Here is a 25,320-nt window from a genome sequence, read left to right as displayed (position 1 = left end):
ATGACCTACAAAGAGACTTAGACTCCCATACAGTAATAATGGGAGACTTTAACACTCCACTGTCAATATTAGACAGATTAACAAGACAGAAAATTAACAAGAATATCCAGGACTTGAACTCAGATCTAGACCAAGCAAACCTAACAGACATATACATAACCCACCCCAAATCCACAGAATATACACTCTTTTCAGCATCACCTTGCACCTACTCTAAAATTGACCACATAATTAGAACTAAATCACTCCTCAGCAAATGCAAAGGAATGAAAATCATAAAAGTCTCTCAGACCACAGGGTAATCAAATTAGAACTCAGAATTAAGAAACTAACTCAGAACTGCACAACTTCATGGAAACTGAAAAACCTGCTCCTCAGTGGCTACTGGATAAACAATGAAATGAAGGCAGAAATAAAGATGTTCTTTGAAACCAACGAGAATGAAGACACTACATACCAGAATCTCTGGAACACATTTAAAGCAGTGTCTAGAGGGAAATTTATAGCAATAAATGCCCACCAGAGAAGTGAGGAAAGATCTAAAATTGACATCCAATTGTCGAAATTGAAAGAGCTAGAGGAGAAAGATAAAAAAAACTCAAAAGCTAGCAGAAGACAAGAAATAACTAAGATCAGAGCAGAACTGAAGGAGATAGAGATACAAAAAACTCTTCAAAAAAAACCCAATAAATCCAGGAGCTGGTTTTTTGAAAAGATCAACAAAAATAGATAGACCTTAAGCCAGATTAATAAAAAAAGAAAAGAGAAAAGAATCAAATAGATGCAATAAACAACAAAAAAGGAGATATCACCACTGATTCCACAGAAATACAAACTACCATCAGAGATTACGACAAACAACTCTACGCACATAAACCACTAAACATGGAAGAAATTGATAAATTCCTGGACACTTACACACTCCCAAGCCTAAACCAGGAAGATGTCGAAACCTTGAACAGACCAATAACAAGAGCTGAAGTTGAGGCAGCAATTAAGAGCCTACCACCCCAAAAAAGCCCAGGTCCAGATGGGTTCATAGCCGAATTCTACCAGACGTACAAAGAGGAGCTGGGACCATTCCTTCTGAAACTATTCCAGTCAATACAAAAAGAGGGAATCCTTTCCGAATCACTTTATAAGACCAACATCATCCTGATACCAAAAGCCAGCAGAGACTCAACAAAAAAAGAAAACTTCAGGCCAATATCCATGATGAACATAGATGCAAAAATCTTCAATAAAATACTGGCAAACTGAATGCGACAGGACTTCAAAAAGCTTATCCATCACTAACAAGTAGGCTTCATTCCAGGGATGCAAGGCGGGTTCAACATACGCAATTCTATAAATGTAATCCACCACATAAACAGAACCAAAGACAAAAATCACATGATTATCTCAATAGATGCCCAGAAGCATCTATACAACAAAATTCAACAGACCTTTATGCTAGAAACTCTCAATAAACTAGGTATTGATGGAACGAATCTCAAAATAATAAAAGCTGTTTATGACAAACTCAGAGCCAGTATCATACTGAATGGGCAAAAGCTGGAAGCATTCCCTTTGAAATCTGGCACTAGACAAGGGTGCCCTCTCTTACCACGCATATTCAATATAGTATTGGAAGTTCTAGCCAGAACAATCAGGCAAGAAAAAAAAAAGGGGGGTATTCAATTAGGAAAGGAGGAAGTCAAATTGTCTCTATGTGCAGACAACTTGATTCAATATTTAGAAGACCCTATTATCTCAGCCCAAAATCTCCTGAAACTGATAAGCAACTTCAGCAAAGTCTCAGGATACAAAGTCAATGTGCAGAAATGACAGTCATTCCTATACACCAATAACAGACTAACAGAGAGCCAAATCATGAGCAAACTCCCATTCACAATTGCTACAAAGAGAATAAAATACCTAGGAATACAACTAACAAAGGATGTAAAGGACCTGTTCAAGGAGAACTACAAACCACTGCTCAAGAAAATAAGAGAGGACACCAACGGAGAAACATTCCATGCTCATGGTTAGGAAGAATCAATATTGTGAAAATGGCCATACTGCCCAAAGTAATGTATAGATTCAACACTATCCCCATCAAGTTACCAATTACCTTCTTCAGAGAACTGGAAAAAAGCACCTTAAACTTCATATGGAACCAAAAGAGAGCCCGCATAGCCAAGATAATCCTAAGCAAAAAGAACAAGCTGTAGGCATCACACTACTCTACTTCAAACTATCCTCCAAGGCTACAGTAATCAAAACAGCATGGTACTGGTACCAAAACAGAGATATAGACCTATAGATCAGAACAGAGGCCTTGGAGGCCACACCACACATGTACAATCATCTGATCTTTGACAAACCTGACAAAAACAAGGAATGGGAAAAGGATTCCCTGTTTAATAAATGGTGTTGGGAAAACTGGTTAGCAGCATGCAGAAAACAGAAACTGGACCCCTTCCTGACACCTAATACTAAAATTAACTCCAGATTGATTAAAGACTTAAACATAAGACATAACACCATAAAAACCCTAGAAGAAAACCTAGGCAAAACCATTCAGGACATAGGCATAGGCAAGGACTCCATGATTAAAACAACAAAAGCATTGGCAACAAAAGCCAAAGTAGACAAATGGGACCTAATTAAACTCCAGAGCTTCTGCACAGCAAAAGAAACAATCATTAGAGTGAAGCGCCAACCAACAGAATGGGAAAAAATTTTTGCAATCTACCCATCTGACAAAGGGCTGATATCCAGAATCTACGAAAAACTAAAACAGATTTACAAGGAAAAAACAAACAAACTCATCCAAAAGTGGGCGAAGGATATGAAAGGACACTTTTCAAAAGAAGACATACATGAAAAAACAAACATGAAAAAATGCTCATCATCCCTGATTATTAGAGAAATGCAAATCAAAACCACATTGAGATACCACTTCATGCCAGTTAGAATGGTGATCATTAAAAATATCTGGAGACAACAGATGCTGGAGAGGATGTGGAGAAATAGGACCACTTTTACACTGTTGGTGGCAGTGTACACTAGTTCAACCATTGTGGAAACAGTGTGGTGATTCCTCAAGGACCTAGAAACAGAAATTCCATTTGACCCAGCAATCCCATTAATGGGTATATACCCAAAGGATTATAAATCATTCTATTATAAAGACACATGCACACGTATGTTTACAGCTGCACTGTTTACAACAGCAAAGACCTAGACCAACCCAAATGCCCATCGATGACAGACTGGACAAGGAAAATGTGGCACATATACACTATGGAATACTATGCAGCCATAAAGAATCATGAGTTCACGGCCTTTTTAGGGACATGAATGAATCTGGAAACCAGCAAACTGACACAAGAACAGAAAATCAAACACTGCATGTTCTCACTCATAGGCGGGTATTGAACAATGAGAACACAGGGACACAGGGAGGGGAGCATTACACACTGGGGTCTGTCGGCGGGGTCAAGGGAGGGACAGTGAAGGAGGGTGGGGAAGTCAGGGAGGGCTAACATGGGGAGAAATGCCAGATATAGGTGATGGTGGGATGGAGGCAGCAAACCACATTGCCATGTATGTACCTATGCAACAATCCTGCATGATCTGCACATGTACCCTAGAACCTAAAGTACAATTAAAAAAAAAAAGAAAAATGGTATAATTTAGGAAAATTGTGTGGGGGCTTCTTAAAGAGTTAAACATATGCTTTTATACTTACCATATGACTCAGCAATTCTGTTCCTATGTATATACAGAAAAGAAAATCTATGTCCATACAAAGATGAAGATACAAGTCTTCCCAGCAAGATTTATCATTGCCAAAAATTGTAAACAACCCAAACATCCATCAACAGATAACATAATAATTCAGTGCAAACAAAAGCAATATACCTGTATAAAATATTATTCAGCAATAAAAAAATGAAACTATTGATACATACAACATGCTGTATATCAAACATATTATGCTAGCAAAAGAAGCCAGACACAAGAATACAAACTGTATGATATATGAAAACTGATTATATGAATTGGGTCACTCATGTCATACCCAACTAAAACAGAGCAGAGAAGCCAAGGGGTCGTAAAAGCACTTAGGGCACAAAATATTGCTCTAGAATGTAATTCTCTGTGAGTCCAGCTGCTGAAACTGCCTGTTGTAACCCGAGACCAGTTTAATCTACAACTGCTGAGATAACTTGCTGCCAACTCTAGAACTACTTTGCCCACCACCTTTACACAGAAGTCAGAGCTGACCAGCTCCGCAGAACCGCAAAAGTGTCAATGAATTTTCTCAAAGAGCAATTCATCTAATTTCTCTTTTTCAACCTCCAGCCTTCTCTTTGTTCTCTGGACACACCAGAGACGACTTGGTCTGTGTGTATGCTTTGAACTGCAATTCTTTCTTCCCAAATAAAATGCTAAATTTAGAGATTCACTTCTACATTTTTTTTTAATGAGACAGAGTCTCGCTCTGTCACCCAGGCTGGAGTGCAGGCATGCAATTTCACTGCAAGCTCCCAGGGTTCAACTGATTCTCCTGCCCAGCATCCCAAGTAGCTGAGACTAAAGATGTGTGCCACACCATGCTGTGCTAATTTTTTTATTTTTAGTAGAGACAGGGTTTCACCATGTTAGCCAGGCTGGTCTCGAACTCCTGACTTTAAGTGATCCACCTGCCTCGGCCTCCCAAAGTGCCGTGACTACAGGCATGAGCCACTGTACGCTGCCTACCACTATATTTTAAATTTGATTCTGACAGATGCCACTTACAAAAAATTCTAGGAAAGACAAATCCAAATCCAAACTACGTGATAGGAAGCAGACCAGTGGTTGTCCAGAACCTGAGATGTAATGTGGGGACTGGCTGGTAAAGAACACTAATGAACCTTTCAGGGTATTGAAAATATTCCAAGTATTCTGATAGTGATACTTGGTACATGGTTTAACTTTTTGTCAAGACTCATTAAACTGAAGATGATGATGACTGCCTAGATTACTGTCTTCCAAAATACCCGAACTATCTATAAAGAAAAAACAACAAATCCCATGCAAACTTTTCATCTTCTCAACCCTACTTCCCCCTCCCCAACCCATCCCTTGCCTCAAGGCTTGCTGCAGGCAAAAACAGACAGAAAACCGACTGCAGAAAAGAAAGACAGGGAAGAGCCAGTGGTGGGCTTAAGACTAAATACATCCCAAGTAAGAAAATACTAAAAAGTATTTTTTTTGTTCCCATAAATCAAAGCATGGACTACATTCAATTTAAATTGGCAGACTAAAATGTGTAGAGTCCTAGAAGGAATAATAGGGAAAAAGGAGAAGCAGCAGCACCATTTGGAAGCAGAGAAAATGCAAAAGGGGAAAATTTAGAGTGCTGCAAGACAAAAAATAATCAAACAGGTATCCTAGGGCAAATAGATATAGACAAAACTAATAAAAGAGACATTGAAGAAAGGTGGAAAAACTAGGGAAAAATTGGCATAAATAAAGGGTAAAAAAAGGGTCAGAGATAAACTAATAGGAATGAAAGAGAGGCAAAAGGACTAAAATCCATACTATTACAGTCCCTGAAAAAAAAACCACACAGACAAAACCGTGAACAAGAACGAATATTTAAAACTATGATCCAAGAACACTTTCCAAAAATTACAAAGACTAGAATATACATACTGAAAGGGCCAAATGGGAATTGAGGAAAATCACGTCAAGTCAAACCAACCACCTTCACAGCATATCCTTAGTGCAAAATGAGATTTCAAAAATGAAAAAATCCTGAAGTCCTTCAGACAAAAAAATCAAATAAAAACAACAAGACAATGATGGGGCAACATTTTTTTAAAATGTAATATAAGAAGTGTTGATTTCATAGCCAGCCAAGCTGTCCTTCAGATATCGAAGACATTGAAAAACAGTTTGAACATACAACAGCTTAGGACACGGGTCCCCCAACCACAGGCCATGGACTGGCAGTGGTCTATGGCCTGTTAGAAACTGAACTGCACAGGAAGAGGTAGGAGGCAAGCAAGTATTACTGCCTGAGCTCCATCCACCTCCTGTTAGATCAGCGGTGGCATTAGATCCTCACAGGAGCACAAACCCTATTGTGAACTGCACATACAAGAGATCTAGGTTGTGTGCTCCTTATGAGAATCTAATGCCTGATGATCTGAAATGGAACAGTTTCATCCTGAAACCATCCCTACCCCTCAATTTTGATGTGTGGAAAAATGGTCTTCCATGAAATCAGTCCCTGGTGCCAAAAAGATTGGAGACCCCTGACTTAGGGAATTCTACACCTATGAGTCTTTCCTGAAGAATCTGCCAGCAGATGAATTTCATCCAACCAAGAGATGACTGAACACTTCAGAAAAAAAGACCAAAGGTGAACATTTTAATATATGCATTTAAAAGTAGACCTACGAATACAATGTACATAGGGATGAGGAAGGAAGATAAAGGTACAAATTTTATACAACTGTTATATTTGAAATATATGTTATACAATTAAATTATATATATTTAATATATACATATATATATAATATGTATTATATATATTTAAGATCCACATATTTGCCACATAGATAAACAATTTGGAAGTATTTTCCTTGAGGCATGTTTCTTCATTCCCTAGATAGTGTCTTTCACAGAGCAAAAGTTATTTAATTTTCTGAATTCCAGTTCACTAATTTTTCCTCTTGTAGATTGTTCTTCTCATGTGTTTTATCTAAGAAACCTGTGTATCCCAAGGTTACAAAGATTTTCTCCTATGCTTTATTCCAGAAGATCTCCAGTTTCAGGCTTGTCCTTTTTTTTTTTTTTGTCATCCTTTAATTACCATCTATTGCCTATATAAAACTTACTGTGTAACACATTCTATTTTCTCTACTTTCCCCCAACTGCATAATTTCTATATATACAAATGTTATATTTGTGTATATATACAAACATATTTTAATATATATTCATAAATATATAAGACAAATATATATACAAATGTTATATATTTATATTTGTATATATGTATATATCACATACAAATATACATCATACATAAATATATTTAATAAATTTTTATAATATATATAAGCAAATATAACATTATATTTGTATAACAATATAACAGTATAACATTTGTTAATATATATACAAACTCTTAAAAACTCTAGATCATAAGAAAACAATACAAGAAACAAAAATGGGCAAAAAATTGAACACACACTTCAACATAGATATATAGATATACAGATTACAAGCACAAAAACAGATGATCAACATCTTTAGCCATTAGAAAAATGCAAATTAAAATCACAATAATAACCACTTACACACCTATTAAAATGGTTTAAAAAAATCTAAATAACAGAATTACCAAGTGCTCACAAAGTTGGAGAGGAACTGGAATTCTCATAATCAATGGCAGAAATGAAAAATGATAGTCATTTTGATAAACAGTTTGGTAGTTTCCTACATAGCTAAATACTTACCTAATGACTCATCAATCATATTTCTAGATAGCAAAAATCTATTCACACAAAATTCTGTATGTCAAGCTTTATTATATAATCATCAGAAAAACTGGAAACCACCCAAATGTCCATCACTAACAAAAAAGATCAACTAACTTAATTTCATAAAATAAAATGCTTCTCAGCAATGCAAAGGAACCATTGTCTAATATTCAAAATGACATAGATGATCTTAAAAATATGCTGAGTAAAAAAGTCAGGTGCAGAAGGGTACATAATAATGTAAGACTCCATTTATGTTCAAGAATAGACAAAAATGATCTACAGTGATGGACATAAGAACAGTAGCTGCCAGAGGCAGGGGATAAGGGTAATTGATTTCAAGGGTGCATAAAAGTGATGGATATATTCAGTATCTTGATTGGCATGATGATTACACAGGTGTATCTATTTGACAAAATTCACTGAGCTATACATTTAATAGTTGTGTACTTTATTAATAAATTATACTCAATAAAGTATATCTATTTTATTAAGGTATCATTCTGTCATCTCTCCTTTTTTAAAAAAATTACTTCCTTAAACCAAATTTAACTGTTATTATCTTACCTGAAGCATGTTGTTCCATTCTCTTTTATTTTATTTTTCTGAGTAGGAGATGCTTGAAGCGACAGAATTTTATTTCCAGGCAGAGTAATTTGCTTTAGAATGGAAGCTATAAAAACAAACAAGAAAAAGTAGAATGCAAAAAAAGCAATCACACCACATTAGGAAAAATCCAGGACAACAGTTTTTAGTATACATAGAATAATCAAAGAAAATTTCAAGCTGCCCTAGAACTAAGCTTAAATTCAAACATGACAATGAATGTATTCCCTACATAAGAAATAATATTATAAAATAATCTTTCCACTTCTTTTTAGATAGTCTATACAATTAGCAGTATTATAAAGTATCATGAGTAAAAGGTACCTGAAACATGTTAATAACATATTACTCATATGAGGTCAGGAGTTTGAGACCAGCTGGCCAATATGGTGAAACCCAGTCTCTACTAAAAATACAAAAATGAGCTGGGTGTTCTCAAGAGTCACCCTCTTGACTCTTGACACAAGAATCGCTTAAACCTGTAAGACAGAGCTTGCAGTGAGCTGAAACTGTGCCACTGCACTCCAGCCTGAGCAACAAAGCAAGACTCCAACAGCAGGGGATGGCGCAGGGGAGAAATCTAATCATTATCTTTCTGTTTTCTCTCATAGGTGCCAACTTTAAAAGACCAAACCTCTCTTCAATTAACACAGCAACAAAAAAGTTATACAAAACCCCTCCATGTTCTAACCCAATGTGATGGGACTGAGATGGACCAGCATCTACCTGGAGGAAACTGACTGGTAGGTATCACGGTGTTCACTGGCATAGCATTCTGTCCAGATTTCTGAATGGTCAATGCAGAGGAATGTGAAAGTGTGGTCACTTGTTTTTCATTGCCTCCTGAAGGCTGCTGAACCACCTGAAACAATGAAAACTATCAATATAGTCATTCAACTTAAGGCTTTAGAAAAGAACAAGCTTTCAGTTTTAACAAATTGTGTTCACCAAGCCATAAATATACCTTTATCTTAGTACAGCAAGAATTCCTACTTTAAATTTGTATGAAGCAAAATTATCTTCTTCAAAAGTAAAAACATTACTATCTCACACATTATTTTTAGAGTGGAATTCAAATTTTATTTCACAATGCTCAATTTAAATCTCCCTGTAAATCCTATTTCCAATTGTTAACTTATAGTAGAAAATTTAAAGCATATTCAAAAACAGACAGGATAAAAAAAGAACACCTATGTCATCACCCAGCTTCAACAATGAATAATGCTTTATCAATCTAGTTTCATCTACACCCCTGCCCACTTCCCTGCCACCCTCAATTATTTTAAGGCAAATCTCAGATATATCATTTTATCCATAAATATTTCAAAATATATCTCTAAAAGATAAGAGTTTTGTTTTGTTTTGTTTTGTTTTGTTTTGTTTTGTTTTGTTTTGTTTTGTTTTGTTTTGAGATGGAGTTTCGCTGTTGTTACCCAGACTGGAGTGCAATGGCACGATCTTGGCTCACCACAACCTCTGCCTTCTGGGTTCAGGCAATTCTCCTGCCTCAGCCTCCCGAGTAGCTGGGACTACAGGCATGCACCATTGTGCACAGCTAATTTTTGTATTTTTAGTAGAGATGGGGTTTCACCTTGTTGACCAGGATGGTCTCGATCTCTTGACCTCGTGATCCACCCGCCTCAGCCTCCCAAAGTGCTGGGATTATAGGTGTGAGCCACCGCACCCAGCCAAGATAAGAGTTTTTTATGTGCCATTTTTTTTCTTTTTTTTTTTTTTGAGACGGAGTTTTGCTCTTGTTACCCAGGCTGGAGTGCAATGGTGCAATCTCGGCTCACCGCAACCTCCGCCTCCTGGGTTCAGGCAATTCTCCTGCCTCAGCCTTCTGAGTACCTGGGATTACAGGCACCCGCCACCATGCCCGGCTAATTTTTTGTATTTTTAGTAGAGACGGGGTTTCACCATATTGAACAGGATGGTTCTTGACCTTGTGATCCACCCGCCCCAGCCTCCCAAAGTGCTGGGATTACAGGCTTGAGCCACCGCGCCCAGCCTATGTGCCATTTTAACAAAAGATTCTCTTTTCTTTTCTTTTCTTTTTTTTTTTTTAAGACAGAGTGTTACTGTCACCCAGGCTGGAGTGCAGTGGCGCCATCTCAGCTCACTGCTGATTCTCCTGCCTCAGCTTCCCGAGTAGCTGGGATTACAGGCACACGCCACCACACCCAGCTAATTTTTGTATTTTTAGAAGCGATGAGGTTTCACCACATTAGCCATCCTGACCTCAAGTGATCCACCCACCTTGGCCTCCCAAAGTGCTGGGATTACAGGCATGAGCCACCACCCCCAGCCTAAAGTATTTTCTTAAACCATCACTTGAACCCAAGAGGCAGAGGCTGCAGTGAGCCAAGATTGCACCACTGCACTCCAGCCTCGGTGACAGAGTGAAACCCTGTCTCAGAAAAACAAGACAAAACAAAACAGGTAGAAAAATAGTCATCATGTTTTTCAGCTAGGTATTGACAGTGAACTTATAACTTAAACTCATGTATGGCAAATACAAATTGCCACGGTCTTGCCAAGAGACAGACTTCTAAACAGAATTTTTGGAGTTCAATTTATTCAATTTTCTAAGTTTTTGTAAATAAAATTTAAAAGTCTGATGTGTATTACTTACAAAAAGTAACAAGAAACACAACATGTCCTGGTAAGTAATCCTATAGCAACTAATGCCCCTAAAGAAGAAATATTAGTTAGAATAATTCAATTACCTTTATTTTTTGAGAACAGCCAAGAACTCTTTTTAAAATACATTTCAATGAAGCTGAGATCATATTCATGTACTGTAGTTCTAGGGATCAGGTTTAAACTATACAAAGCAATCTACAGGTCCCATTTTATGCATTCAGACTAAAACTCAAGAGAAACATGCCCAGCAATTCCAGCTTATTTCCTTATTATCTGCACTGTCCTCTTTAATGCTCCTTTGATGCTCCTTTTTGGTATTCTTTTCAGTATTTTAATTATGAAAGACAGTAATATTCAAAAATTGTTTACCAGTGTGAAAGTTGTCAGAATCAAAATGAAGTCACTTGTGTTTGAAAAAAAACAAAAACTCTGACAAATAGAGCTAGGGAAGGCTAAGAAGAGAGAGTTCTCATGCTTGTATACCTAATAACAAAAACTATCCCAACAGACCGCCAAAACCACACCTTGCACAAAGGCCACAGCAACAGTACACAAAAAATACTTCTGCAAGGACATCATTTGCTCAGCAACTGCCTATTTAAACATGGACTAGTGTCGCCCTTGTTACTGAGCTTTGTTAGTCAAGAATAATCATTTGAGAAACAACTATGTAAATCTCATTTTTCCTTTTATCCTCCCTTACTCAGGAAGAATGCTTGAGGCCAGGATTTTGAAACTAGACTGGGCAATACAGCAAGACCCTATCTCTAACAAAAAAAAAAAAAGTTTTTTAATTAGCCAGGCATGATGGCATGCATTTGTAGTCCTAGCTACTCAGGAGCTAGGCAGGAGGATTGCTAGAGCCCAGGAGATCGAGGCTGCAGTGAGCCATGATGGCACCACCGCACTCCAAGTTAGGCAACAAAATAAGCCCCTGAGCCTTTAACAATGAAAAATTTTTAAAAATCTTTGTCTTCCTTTACCTCCCTGAATATACATAATTCACTATGGTACCTGTACTCCCATTGCAATGCTCTATTCCCAATTAAATATCTTAATCTTTTAGAAAGCCTCTCTGTTACGTAGGTTGATACCATTGGTCTTCATACCATTTTTGATGAGTGCACAAAAATGTAACACAAATTTTTGAGTTGAGCCTTAACCTTTGATCCCCATCACTTCTTGTCTTAATGACTCTAACACCTGGAACAATACATGTGTCTAGTCTAACAAAAATATAGGAGGCATATTCCTGCACATCCGCTGAGAAAAACAGAATGAGTAATAATGTAAGAGAATTTATTAAAGTACCACATAAAACCACAGTATTAAGTGGATCACTCAAGCTCAGGAATTCAAGACTGGCCTGGGCAACATGACGAAACCCTGTCTCGACTAAAAATACAAAAAAACTCGCCAGGTATGATGGCCTGCTCCTGCAGTCGCAGCTAGTCAGGTGGCTGAGGTGGGAGGATCCTCTGAGCCCAGAAAGTCAAGACTACAGTGAGCCATGACCATGCCACTGCACTCTAACCACCTGGGTGACAGAAGTGAGACGCTGTCTCAAAAAAAAAAAAGAATACAAATGAGAAATAAACATTAAGAAGGAATTTTAAAATCTATGATTGTTAAAGGAAATAAATGTGTATTCTTTAGACCATATGGAGTTACACGAACCACAGATTTGATCCAGTGCAGTGATTTTTATATTTTTAATTATTATTTGCCATATTTGCCGTATTTCTTATAGGTGGCATGGAATAGGTTATTTTCTAGCACCTTGTTTTCCTCCTCACTTGGACCTGAGATTAAATTGGACTTTGGTTTATAATGGATTCACGGATGGTATTCTTTAATTACTGTCAAACTCGAGTAATATTAATTTTCTAACTTAGTTTATTTGAAAGAATGCCCTAGTTCAATCCTCTCTATGGCATTATCATACAGAATGGTTTATGTTGTTTTGCTCCAGGTAAATCTGTTGTGAAATAAATTACAATGCCTCTTCAGTGTCTGGCCATTCTGGCTCTTGCCGTTTTAAACAGGTACGTGTAAATACTGACATCAAATTTACTGGCTAAACTTGAATCAAAGGAGAAACTACGAAAGCAGAATTCACAGGGAAAATTAAATTATTTCATGAAATAGTAAAAAACACTAAAATTTACCATCAGATTTTGTTACATTATTTCTTTAGTGAAATGACTTATAATGTATAACAAGTCAAACCTACAAAACAAAAATGCGTCAAGATATTATATGAGAGACAGATTTCTGCTTCAGGACATTCCAGAAACCTACAAATTCTTTCTAAGAGCACCAAACCCTTAATGGAAAAGTCATCTGGGTTCTAGTCTGAGACCCACAAGATCCATTCCTATTGTTGTTTTTTTGTTTTGTTTTGTTTTTGAGAGGAAGCTTCGCTTTTGTGGTGCCATCTCAGCTCACTGCAACCTCTGCCTTCCAGGTTCAAGCGATCCTCCTGCCTCAGCCTCACAAGTAGCTAGGATTAAAGGTGCCCACTAACATGACCGGCTAATTTTTTCTATTTTTAATAGAGACGGGGTTTTGCCATGTTGGGCAAGCTGGTTTCGAACTCCTGACCTCAGGTGATCCGCCTACCTTGGCCTCCCAAACTTCTGGGATTACAGGCATGAGCCACCACGCCCAGCCACTTGACTGTTATGGGATAAGTCAACTCAGAATTTCTGAATTCTTAGTTTTCTCCCTACCTATCATAAAATTATTTTAAAATCCATAGCATATAATGACATGCTTTTAAAACTATGTAGCTATAAAGTATTATTTCACCCCAGGGACCTATCTGCCATAGATGCTCAATAAAGATTAGCGGTGATTCAAGAATCAGCTATGACACACAAAGAGCATTTCACTTCTGTTGAGTGCTACCAAAAAGAGGCCTTTCTTTGGTACAGTTCCTCTATTCCAGAGGTTCCTAAACCTGGCTGCCCAGAACAATGTTGAAGAATCACCACTTCTAAAGATGTTGTTTTCATCTCTGAGATTAAATTCCCAAGAGAAACCCTGCAAGGCAGTTACATTTCTCCATTTAAAAATGAGACACTGAGTGGGAAGGGAGGAGAAAAGATTAGTGCCCAGGAAATGACCATCACTTTATCTGCTCAAGAGTTCAAATACTCTCTAATTCTGGTCACTCATCAACTCCTTTCATTCTATGTCCAAAGTTGCCCTCTTGCCTCAGAAGACAATCATTCAGATACCTCTTATCCTGATCACATAAACAAGACTGGAAAGGCTACATAAGCAGCAGAATGAATCAAAACAGCGACTTAAAACACAGCCTCTAATGCAAAGCATTACAAAAGAGAACAAGGACAATCACCAGAAGAACAGCAAGCTCTGTTATCATAAAAGATAGGGAAGAACTTTACAGAAAACAACATGATTTTTAATTAATGCACCATGTAGTATCTCCCATGGGTTAACAATACTTTCATAGTTTTCTGGTAAAACTTATCCCAAAAGAAGAATCTTCTAAACACTAATCGACAAACAGCTAAAATGCCCTTTTTTTACCCAAGAATCTCCCAACTTACCAAGGTTAGCAAAAAACACGACAATCAGACAAAACAAAGGAATATTCTGCAAATATTCTGGGCACTTAAAACATTACAATATAATTAACAACCACAAATAGCTAGAGAACTATTCTAGATTAAATGAACCCAAAGTAGTCAGGTGTAGTGGCTCATGCGTGTAATGTCAACACTTTAGGAGGCCCAAGTCAAGAGGATCACTTGAGGCCAAGAGTTTGAGACCAGCCTGGGAAACACAGCAAGACCCTATCTGTACAAAAATAAAAATAAAAATAAAAGGACATTATTGGGACAACTACAGAAATACTGTACCAATATTAATTTCCTATGTGTGACGACAGATAAGTTGTGATTATGTTTTAAAAACAATCCTTTAGGCCGGGCGCGGTGGCTCAAGCCTGTAATCCCAGCACTTTGGGAGGCTGAGGCGGGTGGATCACGAGGTCAAGAGATCGAGACCATCCTGGTCAACACGGTGAAACCCCGTCTCTACTAAAAATACAAAAAAAATTAGCTGGGCATGGTGGTGCGTGCCTGTAATCCCAGCTACTTGGGAGGCTGACGCAGGAGAATTGCCTGAACCCAGGAGGCGGAGATTGCGGTGAGCCGAGATCACGCCATTGCACTCCAGCCTGGGTAACAGGAGCGAAACTCCGTCTCAAAAAAAAAAAAAAAAAAAAAAACAATCCTTTAAGGAGATACACCCACTGTGCATTGTCATAATTTTTGCAGCCAATCTCAGATGGTTCAGTAAAAACTTTTGTGCGTGTTTGCTGCTGGGCATGGCAGCTCATGCCTATCTGTAATCCCAGTGCTTTGGGAGAACATGGTGGGTAGATCACTTAAGGCCAGGAGTTCAAGACCAGCCTGGCCAACATGGAGAAACCCCATCTCTAACAAAAATTAGGCATGGTGGAGTACTGCTGTAATCCCACCTACTCAGGAGGCTGAGGCATGACAATCCCTTGAACATGGGAGGCGGAGGTTCAGTGAGCTGAGATTGTGCCACTGCACTCCAGCCTAGGCAACAGAATGACACTCTGCCTCCAAAAAAAAAAAGGACTTATGGGTGTGTTTATAGGTGGGAGTAGAAAGGGAAAAACAAAGCAAATGAGGTAAAAATAATTGGTCAAATCAATAAATAGTATACAGCCTTGCCAGTTTTTTACTAGTCTTGACAATTTTCTGAATGTTTAAAATTTTCAAAATAAATGAGAAAGAAACAAAATGTTACTCACTAGTTGCTTGACTTTAACTGCCTGTGGAATCCCAGCTGGTTGTGAAAGGACAGGGCCTGGCTGGGTAAGTTTGATTTGAATTGGAGTGCCAATAACAGGCTTGTCAGATGTGGTCCCAGCAGAAGTAACAATAGGTTTCACAGATGGAAGACAAATGGCTGCACCTGAAGTTTCTCCAAAAGTTACTGCTGGAAGGGACAGGGTTACCGCTGTTCCAGGGACAACTGGCTTTTCAGGTTGCAGTGAGACAGCTGTCACTGTGTTTGGTACAGATGTCACAAGTGGTTTTGAAGTCTGAAGCAAAACAGTTCCAGCTGTAGTTCCTCCTGTTGCAGCAGCTGGGCCCACAGACTGAAGTGTCACAACTCCAGCTTTTGCTCCCCCTGGACCAGCAAGCGGGTTCAAAGTTTGCACTGACACAGTTCTGGGTGCTGTTGCTCCAGAAACAATAAAGGACTTTTCAGACTGGCCTGAGGACACTGTTGTTGTCACCACAGGAGAAGTTGTTACTGTTGTAGTACAGTTAGCAACAACCACCTCATTAGAAGTCTGCTGAACACATTGCTGGATGAAGCTCTGGGAGTTAGGCAGAAGTTGTCGTAAGGCAACCACACTTTTCTAGAAACGTAGGGAATGGAAAAAAAAAACACTAACAACAAATCACCTACTTGTAAAACAAAATTTGGTATTTCATACCTTTACAACTTAAAACCAATCAAAAGTGTATCAAGTATTTCAGTTGAAGACAGCTAGTATCACTTATTTGTATCCTGTCAACATGCAGGATACAATCAATTTGAAGCCCAAAAGTGCTTGTTTTCCAATATGAAATTATCTCAGTATTAAACTTACTTGTATTCCTTATTGTCAATTTGGTAAAACACTGTATTATACTTTTCTGTAATCATCTAAACCCTATAATAGATCATTAATAACTTCAGTATCTATAAGTTTATTTAAACCACAGCAGAATCTAGGTTTCTTCACTAAATAACTCTCAAACGCTGGATAGAAATAGTCTTTAAAGGCCAGGCACAGTGGCTCACACCTCTAATCCCAGCACTCTGGAAGACCAAGGCAGGTGATCACTTGAGGCCAGGAGTTTGAGACCAGCCTACACAATGTGGCAAAACCCCATCTCTACAAAACCTAACAAAAATTAGTTGGGCATGGTGGCACATACCTGCAGTCCCAGCTACTCGGTAGGCTGAGGTGGGAGGACTCCCTGAGCCTGGGACACAGAGGTTATAATGAATTGAGATCATGCCACTAAACTCCAGCCTGAGCAACAGAGCAATACCCCATCCCCACAAACCAAAAAAAAAAGAAAAAAAGAAGACAGAAAGGAAGAAATAGTTTTTAAAAGCCTGGGCAACATGGTGAAACCCTGTCTCTACAAAAAAAAAAAAAAATTAGCAGGGATACCGCAGGGGCTAAGGCAGGAGGATCCCTTGGGCCTGGGAGGTTGAGGTTGCAGTGAGCTGTGGTCATACCACTACACTCCAGCCTGGGTAACAGAGCAAAACCTCATCTAAAAAACTTTTTTTTTTTAATTAAAAAAAAATAACTGTACATCAGAACAAAATTAAATACAAAGTGAATTTTATAATCTGAAAGAATTTCCTCAATTGAGCTAGCATATTTCCTTTTTCTTTTCTTTTTTTTTTTTGAGACAGAGTATCACTCTGTTGCCCAGGCTGGAGTGCAGTGGTGCGATCCTGGCTCTCTGCAACCTCTGCCTCCTGAGTTCAAGCGATTCACCACCCTCAGTCTCCTGAGTAGCTGGGACTAGAGGTGCATGCCACCATGAGCTAATTTTAGTATTTTTTAGTAGATACAGCCATGTTGGCCAGGCTGGTCTCCATCTTCTGACCTCAGGTGATCTGCCAACCTTAGCCTCCCAAAGTGCTGGGATTACAGGTGTAAGCCACCACACCGAGCCAAGCACACTTTCTGACTGGATTTTAAGTCAGTGCCTATCTTTGTATCCTACTGAAAGAGTAAAGGCAGTTCAAATGAAAAACTAGTAGGTTCTGTCTTTTCATCCTGGAGTTTTCATTTATTTAGCCGTGAGAGATTAAAAGCTAGGGCTCTTGTGCCAAACAGCCAAGTTGTGAATGCAAAATAAAAGTTCTTAAAGAAACTTCAAAGGGCTACTCCATGTGACACATAAATGATAAGAAAACAAAACAGCCTTATTGCTGACATGGATAAAGTTTGGGTGGTGGAGACAGAAGAAAACCAGCTACAGCTTTCCCTTAAGCAAAAATCTAATCCAGAGTAAAGCACTAACTCTTCAGTTCTATGAAGGCTAAAGTGAGGAAACTGCAGAAGAAAAGTATGAAGTTAGTAGAGGTTGGCTCACGAGGTTTAAGGAAAGCTTTCTTGATAACTAACATAAAAGTGCAAGGTGAAGCTGCAAGTACTGATGTAGAAACTGCAGCAAATCATCCAGAAGATCTAGTTTTTTCTTTCTTTTTTTCTTTTTTTTTTTTTGAGACAGAGTCTGATCCTGTCACTCAGGATGGGGTGCAATGGTACAGTATCAGCTCACTGCCACCTCCACCTCCAGGTTCAAGTAATTCTTCTGCCTCAGTTTCCCAAGTAGCTGGGACTACAGGCACACGCCACTATGCCCAGCTAATTTTTTTTGTAGAGATGGTGTTTCTCCATGTTGGCCAGGCTGGTCTTAGACTCCTAATCTCCGGTGATCCACCCACCTTGGCCACCCAAAGTGTTGGGATTACGGGTGTGAGCCACCACACCAGGCCAACAACAGATTTTCAATAGAGACAAAACAGCCTCCTATTGGAAGAAGCTAGATCTTTCTTAACTTTTCATTGAGGAAAAGTCAATGCATGGCTTCAAACCTTCAAAGGACAGGCTGACTTTCTTGTTAAGGATTAATGCAGCTGGTGACTTCAAGTGGAACCCAATGCTCATTTACTATTCCAAAACTCCTGGGGCTCTTAAGAATTATGCTAAACCTACTCTGCCTGTGCTCTATCAATGAACAAGGCATGGATGACAGCACATCTGTTTACAGCATGGTTTACTGAGTATTTTAAGCACACTGTTGAGAACTACTGCTCAGGAAAAAAAAAAAAAAAGATTCTTTTCAAAATATTATCACTCATTGACAATACACCTGGTCAACCAAAAGTTCTGATGGTGATGTACAAGAAGATCAATAAAATTGATTTCTGTAAGACTACAGATGCCATAGACAGTGATTCTCTAATGTATATGGGGGGAAGTCAATTTAAAACCTTCTGGAAAAGATTAACCATTCTAGATTCCATTAAGTATATTTGTGAGTCACGGGAGGAGATCAAAATATCAACACTAACAGGAGTTTATAAGAAGTGGATCCCCATCCTCATGGATGACTTTAAGAGGTTCAAAACTTCAGTGGAGGAAGTCAATGCAGATATGGTAGAAATAGCAAGAGAACCACAACTAGAAATGGAGCCTTAAGATGTGACCAAATTGCTGCAATCTCCTGATAAAACTGGAAGAGATGAGGCATTGCTGCTTATAGATGAGTAAAGAAAACGGTTTCTTGAGATGAAATCTACTCCTGGTCAAATACTATGAATAGTTAAGATGATAACAAAGGATTTAGAATATGACAACAACTTAGTTAATAAAGCAACAGCAGGGTGTGAGAGAACTGACTCCAATTTTGAAAGAAGTTCTGCTGTGTGTGAAATGCTACCAGACAGCACTGCACACTACAGAGAAATCTTCTGTGAAGGAAAGAATCAACTGATGACACAAACTGCACTGCACTGCTGTCTTAATGTAGACATTGCCACAGCCAGGTGTGTGACCACCTTCAGTGACCACCACCTTGACCAGTCAAAAGACATCAACATGGAGGCAAAACTCTATACCATCAAAAATGTAACTCGCAAAAGGTTCAGATGATTGTCAGTAGTTTTTAGCAATAAAGTATTTTTAATTCATATATGTAACTGTTTTTGAATATAATGCTATTATATACCTAATAGACTAAAGTATATCATAAAAACTTTTATATCCATTTGGAAACCAAAAAGTTCATGTAATCACTTGACTGTGATATTAGCTTTATTATGGTGGTCTGACACCAAACCTGAACTATCTTTGTGGTATGACTATGTATTCCTACTCAAGCATTAAACAATGTAATCATGAATTTATGTTCATGAATAAGATGTTACTTCTCTTTTTTCAAAGCATTCAAATTAAAAGAATACTATGAATGTGCTTTATGGCTTACAAAAGCACTCAGAGGTTTCTCCCACATTGTCAGTATCTTCACATTCAATTGCTGTCATATTGAAATATTCTGGTTTTTAATTATTTTAGAGTAATCTAATCCAACTATTTCTTCTAAGTGACACATAACTCTACCTTAAGAAAAGGAACCAGGTGAGGCTGAGGTGAAGACTTGAGTTCAACATACAGTTTCCTAGTAAATTCTTCTGCTTCAATTTTTGCATCCTGAGAGATGGGAGAAATAGAAACAATTTTAAGTCTCTATATATTTTCAAAGAGACAAAGTATATAATTCATGATTACAGACATAGCAAGCTTTTCACAAATGATAAAGTTCATTAAATATAGGCTCTGTGATCGAGACCATCCTGGTCAACATGGTGAAACCCCATCTCTACTAAAAATTACAAAAAATTAGCTGGGCACGGTAGCGTGTGCCTGTAATCCCAGCTACTCAGGAGGCTGAGGCAGGAGAATTGCCTGAACCCAGGGGGCGGAGGTTGCGGTGAGCCGAGATCGCGCCATTGCACTCCAGCCTGGGTAACAGGAGTGAAACTCCGTCTCAAAAAATAAATAAATAAATAAATATAGGCTCTGTTTTATGCCAGCTATGAAATGTGTAAGCATAAATGATAGAGATATTTACTCATAGAAAATACAATAAAGGGGTGATTTTTTTTTCTTTTAAAGATCCCAGGAAGCAAAGAGAAGAGCTGACATGCTGAGTAATACTTGTTACATTCTGCTAAGAACAATTAAGAAGTGAAGGCAAAGGTGTCCTTTCTTAGGGTAGGGAATAGGAAGTTATTCAGTTTGGAGACCTTGACGTTTAAGTTCTCTAAAACAATTTGGAAATTAATCTGCTACTTGCTGCTGTTCTTTGCACACAAGAATCAGGGACGACATTTCCAGAATTAGTAGAAGTATTTCCAAAATACCCTGGTGCCTGTGATAATGTGTAACATGTAGCTGAATGATCTTATTATTATTTTCAAATATATAAAATATAGCTTTTTAAAATTTTGCCTTCTAGAGCATATTATATACTTAATAAAGATTGTACCTGGGTGGTAACAGAGAACATCTGTTCTTTTCTTTATGAAGTCATGGAAGGAGCATTCAAGGAAAGGTAACTATAACCTTAGATTTTAAAAATAATAATTTCAGCTTTTATTTTAGATTCAGAGATACCAGTACAGGTTTAGGGTAGAGATGATCTCGTCACCCAGGCAGTGAGCACAGTATCTGAGAGGTAGTTTTTGAGCCCACACACCCCTCACTCCCATCTTCTAGTAGTTCTCACTGTCTATTATTCCCATCTTTATGTCCATGTGTACTTAATGTTCAGCTCCCACTTATAAGTGAGAACATGTAGTATCTGGTTTTCTATTCCTGTATTAATTTGCTTATGATAATGGCCATTCATGTTGCTACAAAAAAACATGATCTTGTTCCTTTTATAGCTGTGTAGTATTCCATGGTGTATATGTACCAGTTTTTTATTTATCCAGTCTACTGTCAATGAACACCTTAGGTGATTCCATGTCTTGGCTGTTTTGAGTAGTACTGCGATAAACATACAAGTGCATTTGTCTTTTTTATAGAATGATTTATTTTCCCTCGTGTATATAGCAAGTAAAGGCATTGCTGGGTCAAATGGTAGTTGTATTTTTAGTTTAAGAAATCTTCAAACTGCTTTCCACAGTGGCTAAACTAATTACATTTCTACCAACAGCGTAGAAGTGTTCCATTTTCTCCATAGCCCCACCAGCATCTGTTTTTTGACTTTTTATTAAGAGTCATTTTGACAGGTATGAGATAGTATTTAATTGTGGTTCTGATTTGCATTACTCTGATGATAAGTGATGATGACCATCTTTTCATGTTTGTTGACTGCCTGCAAGTCTTGTCTTCTTTTCAGAAGTGCCTGTTCATGTCCTTTACCTATTTTTTACTGGGGCTGTTTTTTTCTTGTTGAATTTTATTGATTCTGGTTAGACCTTTGTCAGATATATAATTTGCAAATATTTTCTGCCACTCTGTAGGTTGTCTGTTTACTCTGTTGATAGTATCTTCTGCTATGCAGAAGCTCCTTAGTTTAGTTAGGTTCCAATCGTTAATTTTTGTCTTTGTTGCAATTGCTTTTGGGAAGTTAGCCATAAATTCTTTGCCAAAGCCAATATCAAGAAGGGTATTTCCTGGGTTTTCTTCTAAGACTTTTACAGTTTGAGAGCTTATATTTGAATCTTTAATCCATCTCAAGTTAAATTTTTATATATGGTGAAAAGTAGGGGTCTAGTTTCATTCTTTTGCACATAGTGAACAAACTATTCTCACACCATTTGTTAAATCAGTCCTTCCCCATTACATTTTTCTGAGATGGAATCTCACTGTTTTGCCTAGTTGTAGTGCAGTGGCATGATCTTGGCCCACTGCAACCTCCAACTCCTGGGTTCAGGCAATTACACTGCCTCAGCCTCCTGAGTGGCTAGGATTACAGGTATATATGCCATGCCCAGCTAATTTTTCTATTTTTTTTTTCTCAGTAAAGATGGGGTTTCACCATGTTGGCCATACTGGTCTTGAATTCCTGACCTCAAGTGATCCACCTGCCTTAGCCTCCCAAAGTGCTGGGATTACAGGCATGAGCCAATGTGCCCAGGCCCCATTACTTTTCTTGACACTGTCAGAGATCAGATAGTTGTACGTGTGCAGCTTTATTTCTGGCTTCTCTACTCTGTTCAATTGGTCTACATGTCTGTTTTTGAATCAGTGCCATGCTATTTGGGTCACTGTAGCCTTATAGTATAGTTTGAAGTCAAGTAATGTGATGCTACTGGCTTTGTTCTTTTTGCTTGAATTGCTTTGGCTATTCAGGCTCTTTTTTGGTCCTATATGAATTTTAAAATAGTTTCCTCTAATTCTGTGAAAAAATTACATTGGTAGTTTGACAGGAGTAACACTGAATCTGTAAATTACTTTATGCTTTTCAGTCCAGGAATCTCCTGGTCTGTGGGCAGTAAAAACTTGTGTGAAAATGTGGTGATCACTCACCCTCTGCATTGTTCTTGCTGGGAACTGTACTCCAGCAGCCATGCTATTTTAATGATATTAATTCTTTCAATCCATAAGCATGAATTTTCAACAATGTTTTGTACGTCTCCTTGAAAGATCTTTTGCCTCCTGGCTTAGCTAATTCCTAGGTACTTCATTTGTGGGTGTGTGGCTACTGTAAATGGGACTGTGTTCCTCATTTGGCTTTTAGCTAGAAAGTTTTTGGTGTATGGAATGCTACTGATTTTGGAGATTCAAGATGGCTGAATAGGAATACCTCTGGAGTACAGTTCCCAGCAAGAACAATGCAGAGGGTGAGTGATCACCACATTTCCACACAAGTTTTTACTGCCCACAGACCAGGAGATTCCTGGACTGAAAAGCACCAAAGGATTCCAGCACAGCTGTTTCAGCTGGCACTGCGCATCTCCACACAAAAACTCACACAAATCTGGGCAGCTGTTTCAACTGGCTCCTGGAATGCCTGGGAGACAGAGCCAGCCATTCAACTGAAAAAAAGGGGGCTGAAACAGGGAGCCAGGTGATCTGGTGCAGCAGGTCCCACCCCAACAAAGACCAGGAATCTGAAACACTCTTGACCGAGAGTTTTGCAGCAAGCACAGCTGGACCCGGGATGGTCCAGCTCAGTGGGGGGAAGAGCGTCAGTCATTAGAGAGGCAGTCCACCACTATTCAGGCAGTCCTGCGTTACCGAGGCAGTCCTGCTTTACCAAGGCAGTCTGCCATTACCACGGCAATCCACCATTACTGAGGCAGTCCTCCATTACCAAGGCAATCCACTATTACTGAGGCAGACCACCATTACCAAGACAGTTCTAACTGTACCTCTGTAAACAAAACCACAAGAAGTTCACACAGCAGCTGGGCAGAGTCCATGGCAGCTCAGCAATGCCTCTGCTGGCAGACTGGGCATCTCTGAAAAAAGGCAGCAACACATCTGGAACTTCTAAATTATCCTCATCTTCCCAGGACAGAGCCCGGGAAAAAGGGCAGTTATCAGTTCCGCTGCAGCAGACTTAAACGTACCTGATGGGTGGGTAATAACAAGCCCATCAGCTCTGAACGAAACAACGGAGCTCCCAGCTTAGCACCTGAGCTCCTAAAAGGGACAGACTGTCTCCTCAAGCAGCTCCCTGACCCCAAAATATCCAAAGAGACACCTCATAAAGGAGAGCTCAGGCCGACACCTGCTGGGTACCCTTCTGGGACAAACATAACAGAAGAAATAACCGGCAGCAACCCTTACTGTTTTGCAGCCCCTGCGAGTGATCCCTAGGAAAGCAGGGTCTGGAGTGGATGTCCTGCAGTCCTGCAGGAGAGGGGCCTGACTGTAAGAAGGAAAAGTAAAAAAACAGAAAGAAAGAACTTCAACATCAACAAAAAAGGATGTCCACTCAGAGACCCCACCCAAAAGTCACCAACTACAAAGACCACAGGTAGATAAAGCCACTAAGATGGGAAGAAACCAGCACAAAAAAGATGAAAACACCAAAAACCAGAATACCTCTCCTTCTCCAAGGGATCACAACTCCTCCAAGGGAACAAAGTTGGATAGAGAATGACTCTGATGAATTAACAGAAACAGGCTTCAGAAGGTGGGTAATAACAAACTTCCCTGAGCTAAAGGAACATGTTCTAACCCAATGCAAAGAAACTAAGAACCTTGAAAATAGGTTAGACGAAATGCTAACTAGAATGACCAGCTTAGGGAACATAAATGACTTGATAGAGCTGAAAAACACAGCACGAGAACTTCGCGAAGCATACAAAAGTTTCAATAGCCAAATCCATCAAGCAGAAGAAAGGATATCAGAGTTTGAAGATGAACCCAATAAAATAAAATGAGAAGGCAAGAATATAGAAAAAACAGTGAAAATAAACAAAGCTTTCAATAAATATGGGATTATGTGAAAAGACCTAATCTACGTTTGATAGGTGTACCAGAATGTGACAGAGAGAATGAATTCAAGGTGGAAAACATTCTCCAGGATACTATCGAGGAGAACTTCCCGAACCTAGCAAGACAGGCCAACATTCAAGTCCAGGAAATACAAAAAACACCACTAAGATATTCCTCAAGAAGAGCAATCCCAAGGCACATAATCAACAGATGTACCAGGGTTGAAATGAAGGAAAAAATGCTAAGGGCAGCCAGAGAGAAAGGTTGGGTTACCCACAAAGGGAAGCACATCAGACTCAAAACAGATCTCTCAGAAGAAACCCTACAAGCCAGAAGACAGTGGGGACCAATATTCAAGATCCTTAAAGAACTTTCAACCTAGAATTTCATATCCGGCCAAATAAAGCTTCATAAGCAAAGGAGAAACAAAATCCTTTACAAACAAGCAATTGCTGAGAGATTTTGTCACTACTAGGCCTGCCT

General features: G+C 38.7%; 1 protein-coding gene across 14 annotated transcripts in view; it reads right to left on the bottom strand.

The window, feature by feature from the left end:
- The window catches only part of TAF4B (TATA-box binding protein associated factor 4b), a 196,484-nt gene that overhangs the window by 126,499 nt on the left and 44,665 nt on the right, over positions 1–25,320 (bottom strand). For 10 of the 14 annotated variants that reach the window (XR_013525819.1, XR_008476036.2, XR_013525816.1 and 7 more), the window contains 4 exons: positions 19,999–20,088; positions 15,601–16,218; positions 8,865–9,000; positions 8,100–8,205 (listed from right to left, as the gene is read on the bottom strand). Coding sequence is in view for 8 of the 14 variants with exons in the window: in XM_008979636.5 (XP_008977884.1) it covers positions 8,100–8,205; positions 8,865–9,000; positions 15,601–16,218; positions 19,999–20,088 (950 nt within the window). In the remaining 6 variants the exon portion in view is untranslated. The remainder of the gene's footprint in view (positions 1–8,099; positions 8,206–8,864; positions 9,001–15,600; positions 16,219–19,998; positions 20,089–25,320) is intronic. The other 4 variants (XM_035270781.3, XM_078347921.1, XM_078347923.1 and 1 more) reach the window with 1 other exon arrangement.

The sequence above is a fragment of the Callithrix jacchus genome, chromosome 13 (assembly GCF_049354715.1).
Source record: "Callithrix jacchus isolate 240 chromosome 13, calJac240_pri, whole genome shotgun sequence".
In the NCBI taxonomy this organism is placed as follows: domain Eukaryota; kingdom Metazoa; phylum Chordata; class Mammalia; order Primates; family Cebidae; genus Callithrix; species Callithrix jacchus.
The sequence above is the reverse complement of the archived record's forward strand: the minus strand, read 5'-3'. Positions and strand labels throughout refer to the sequence as shown.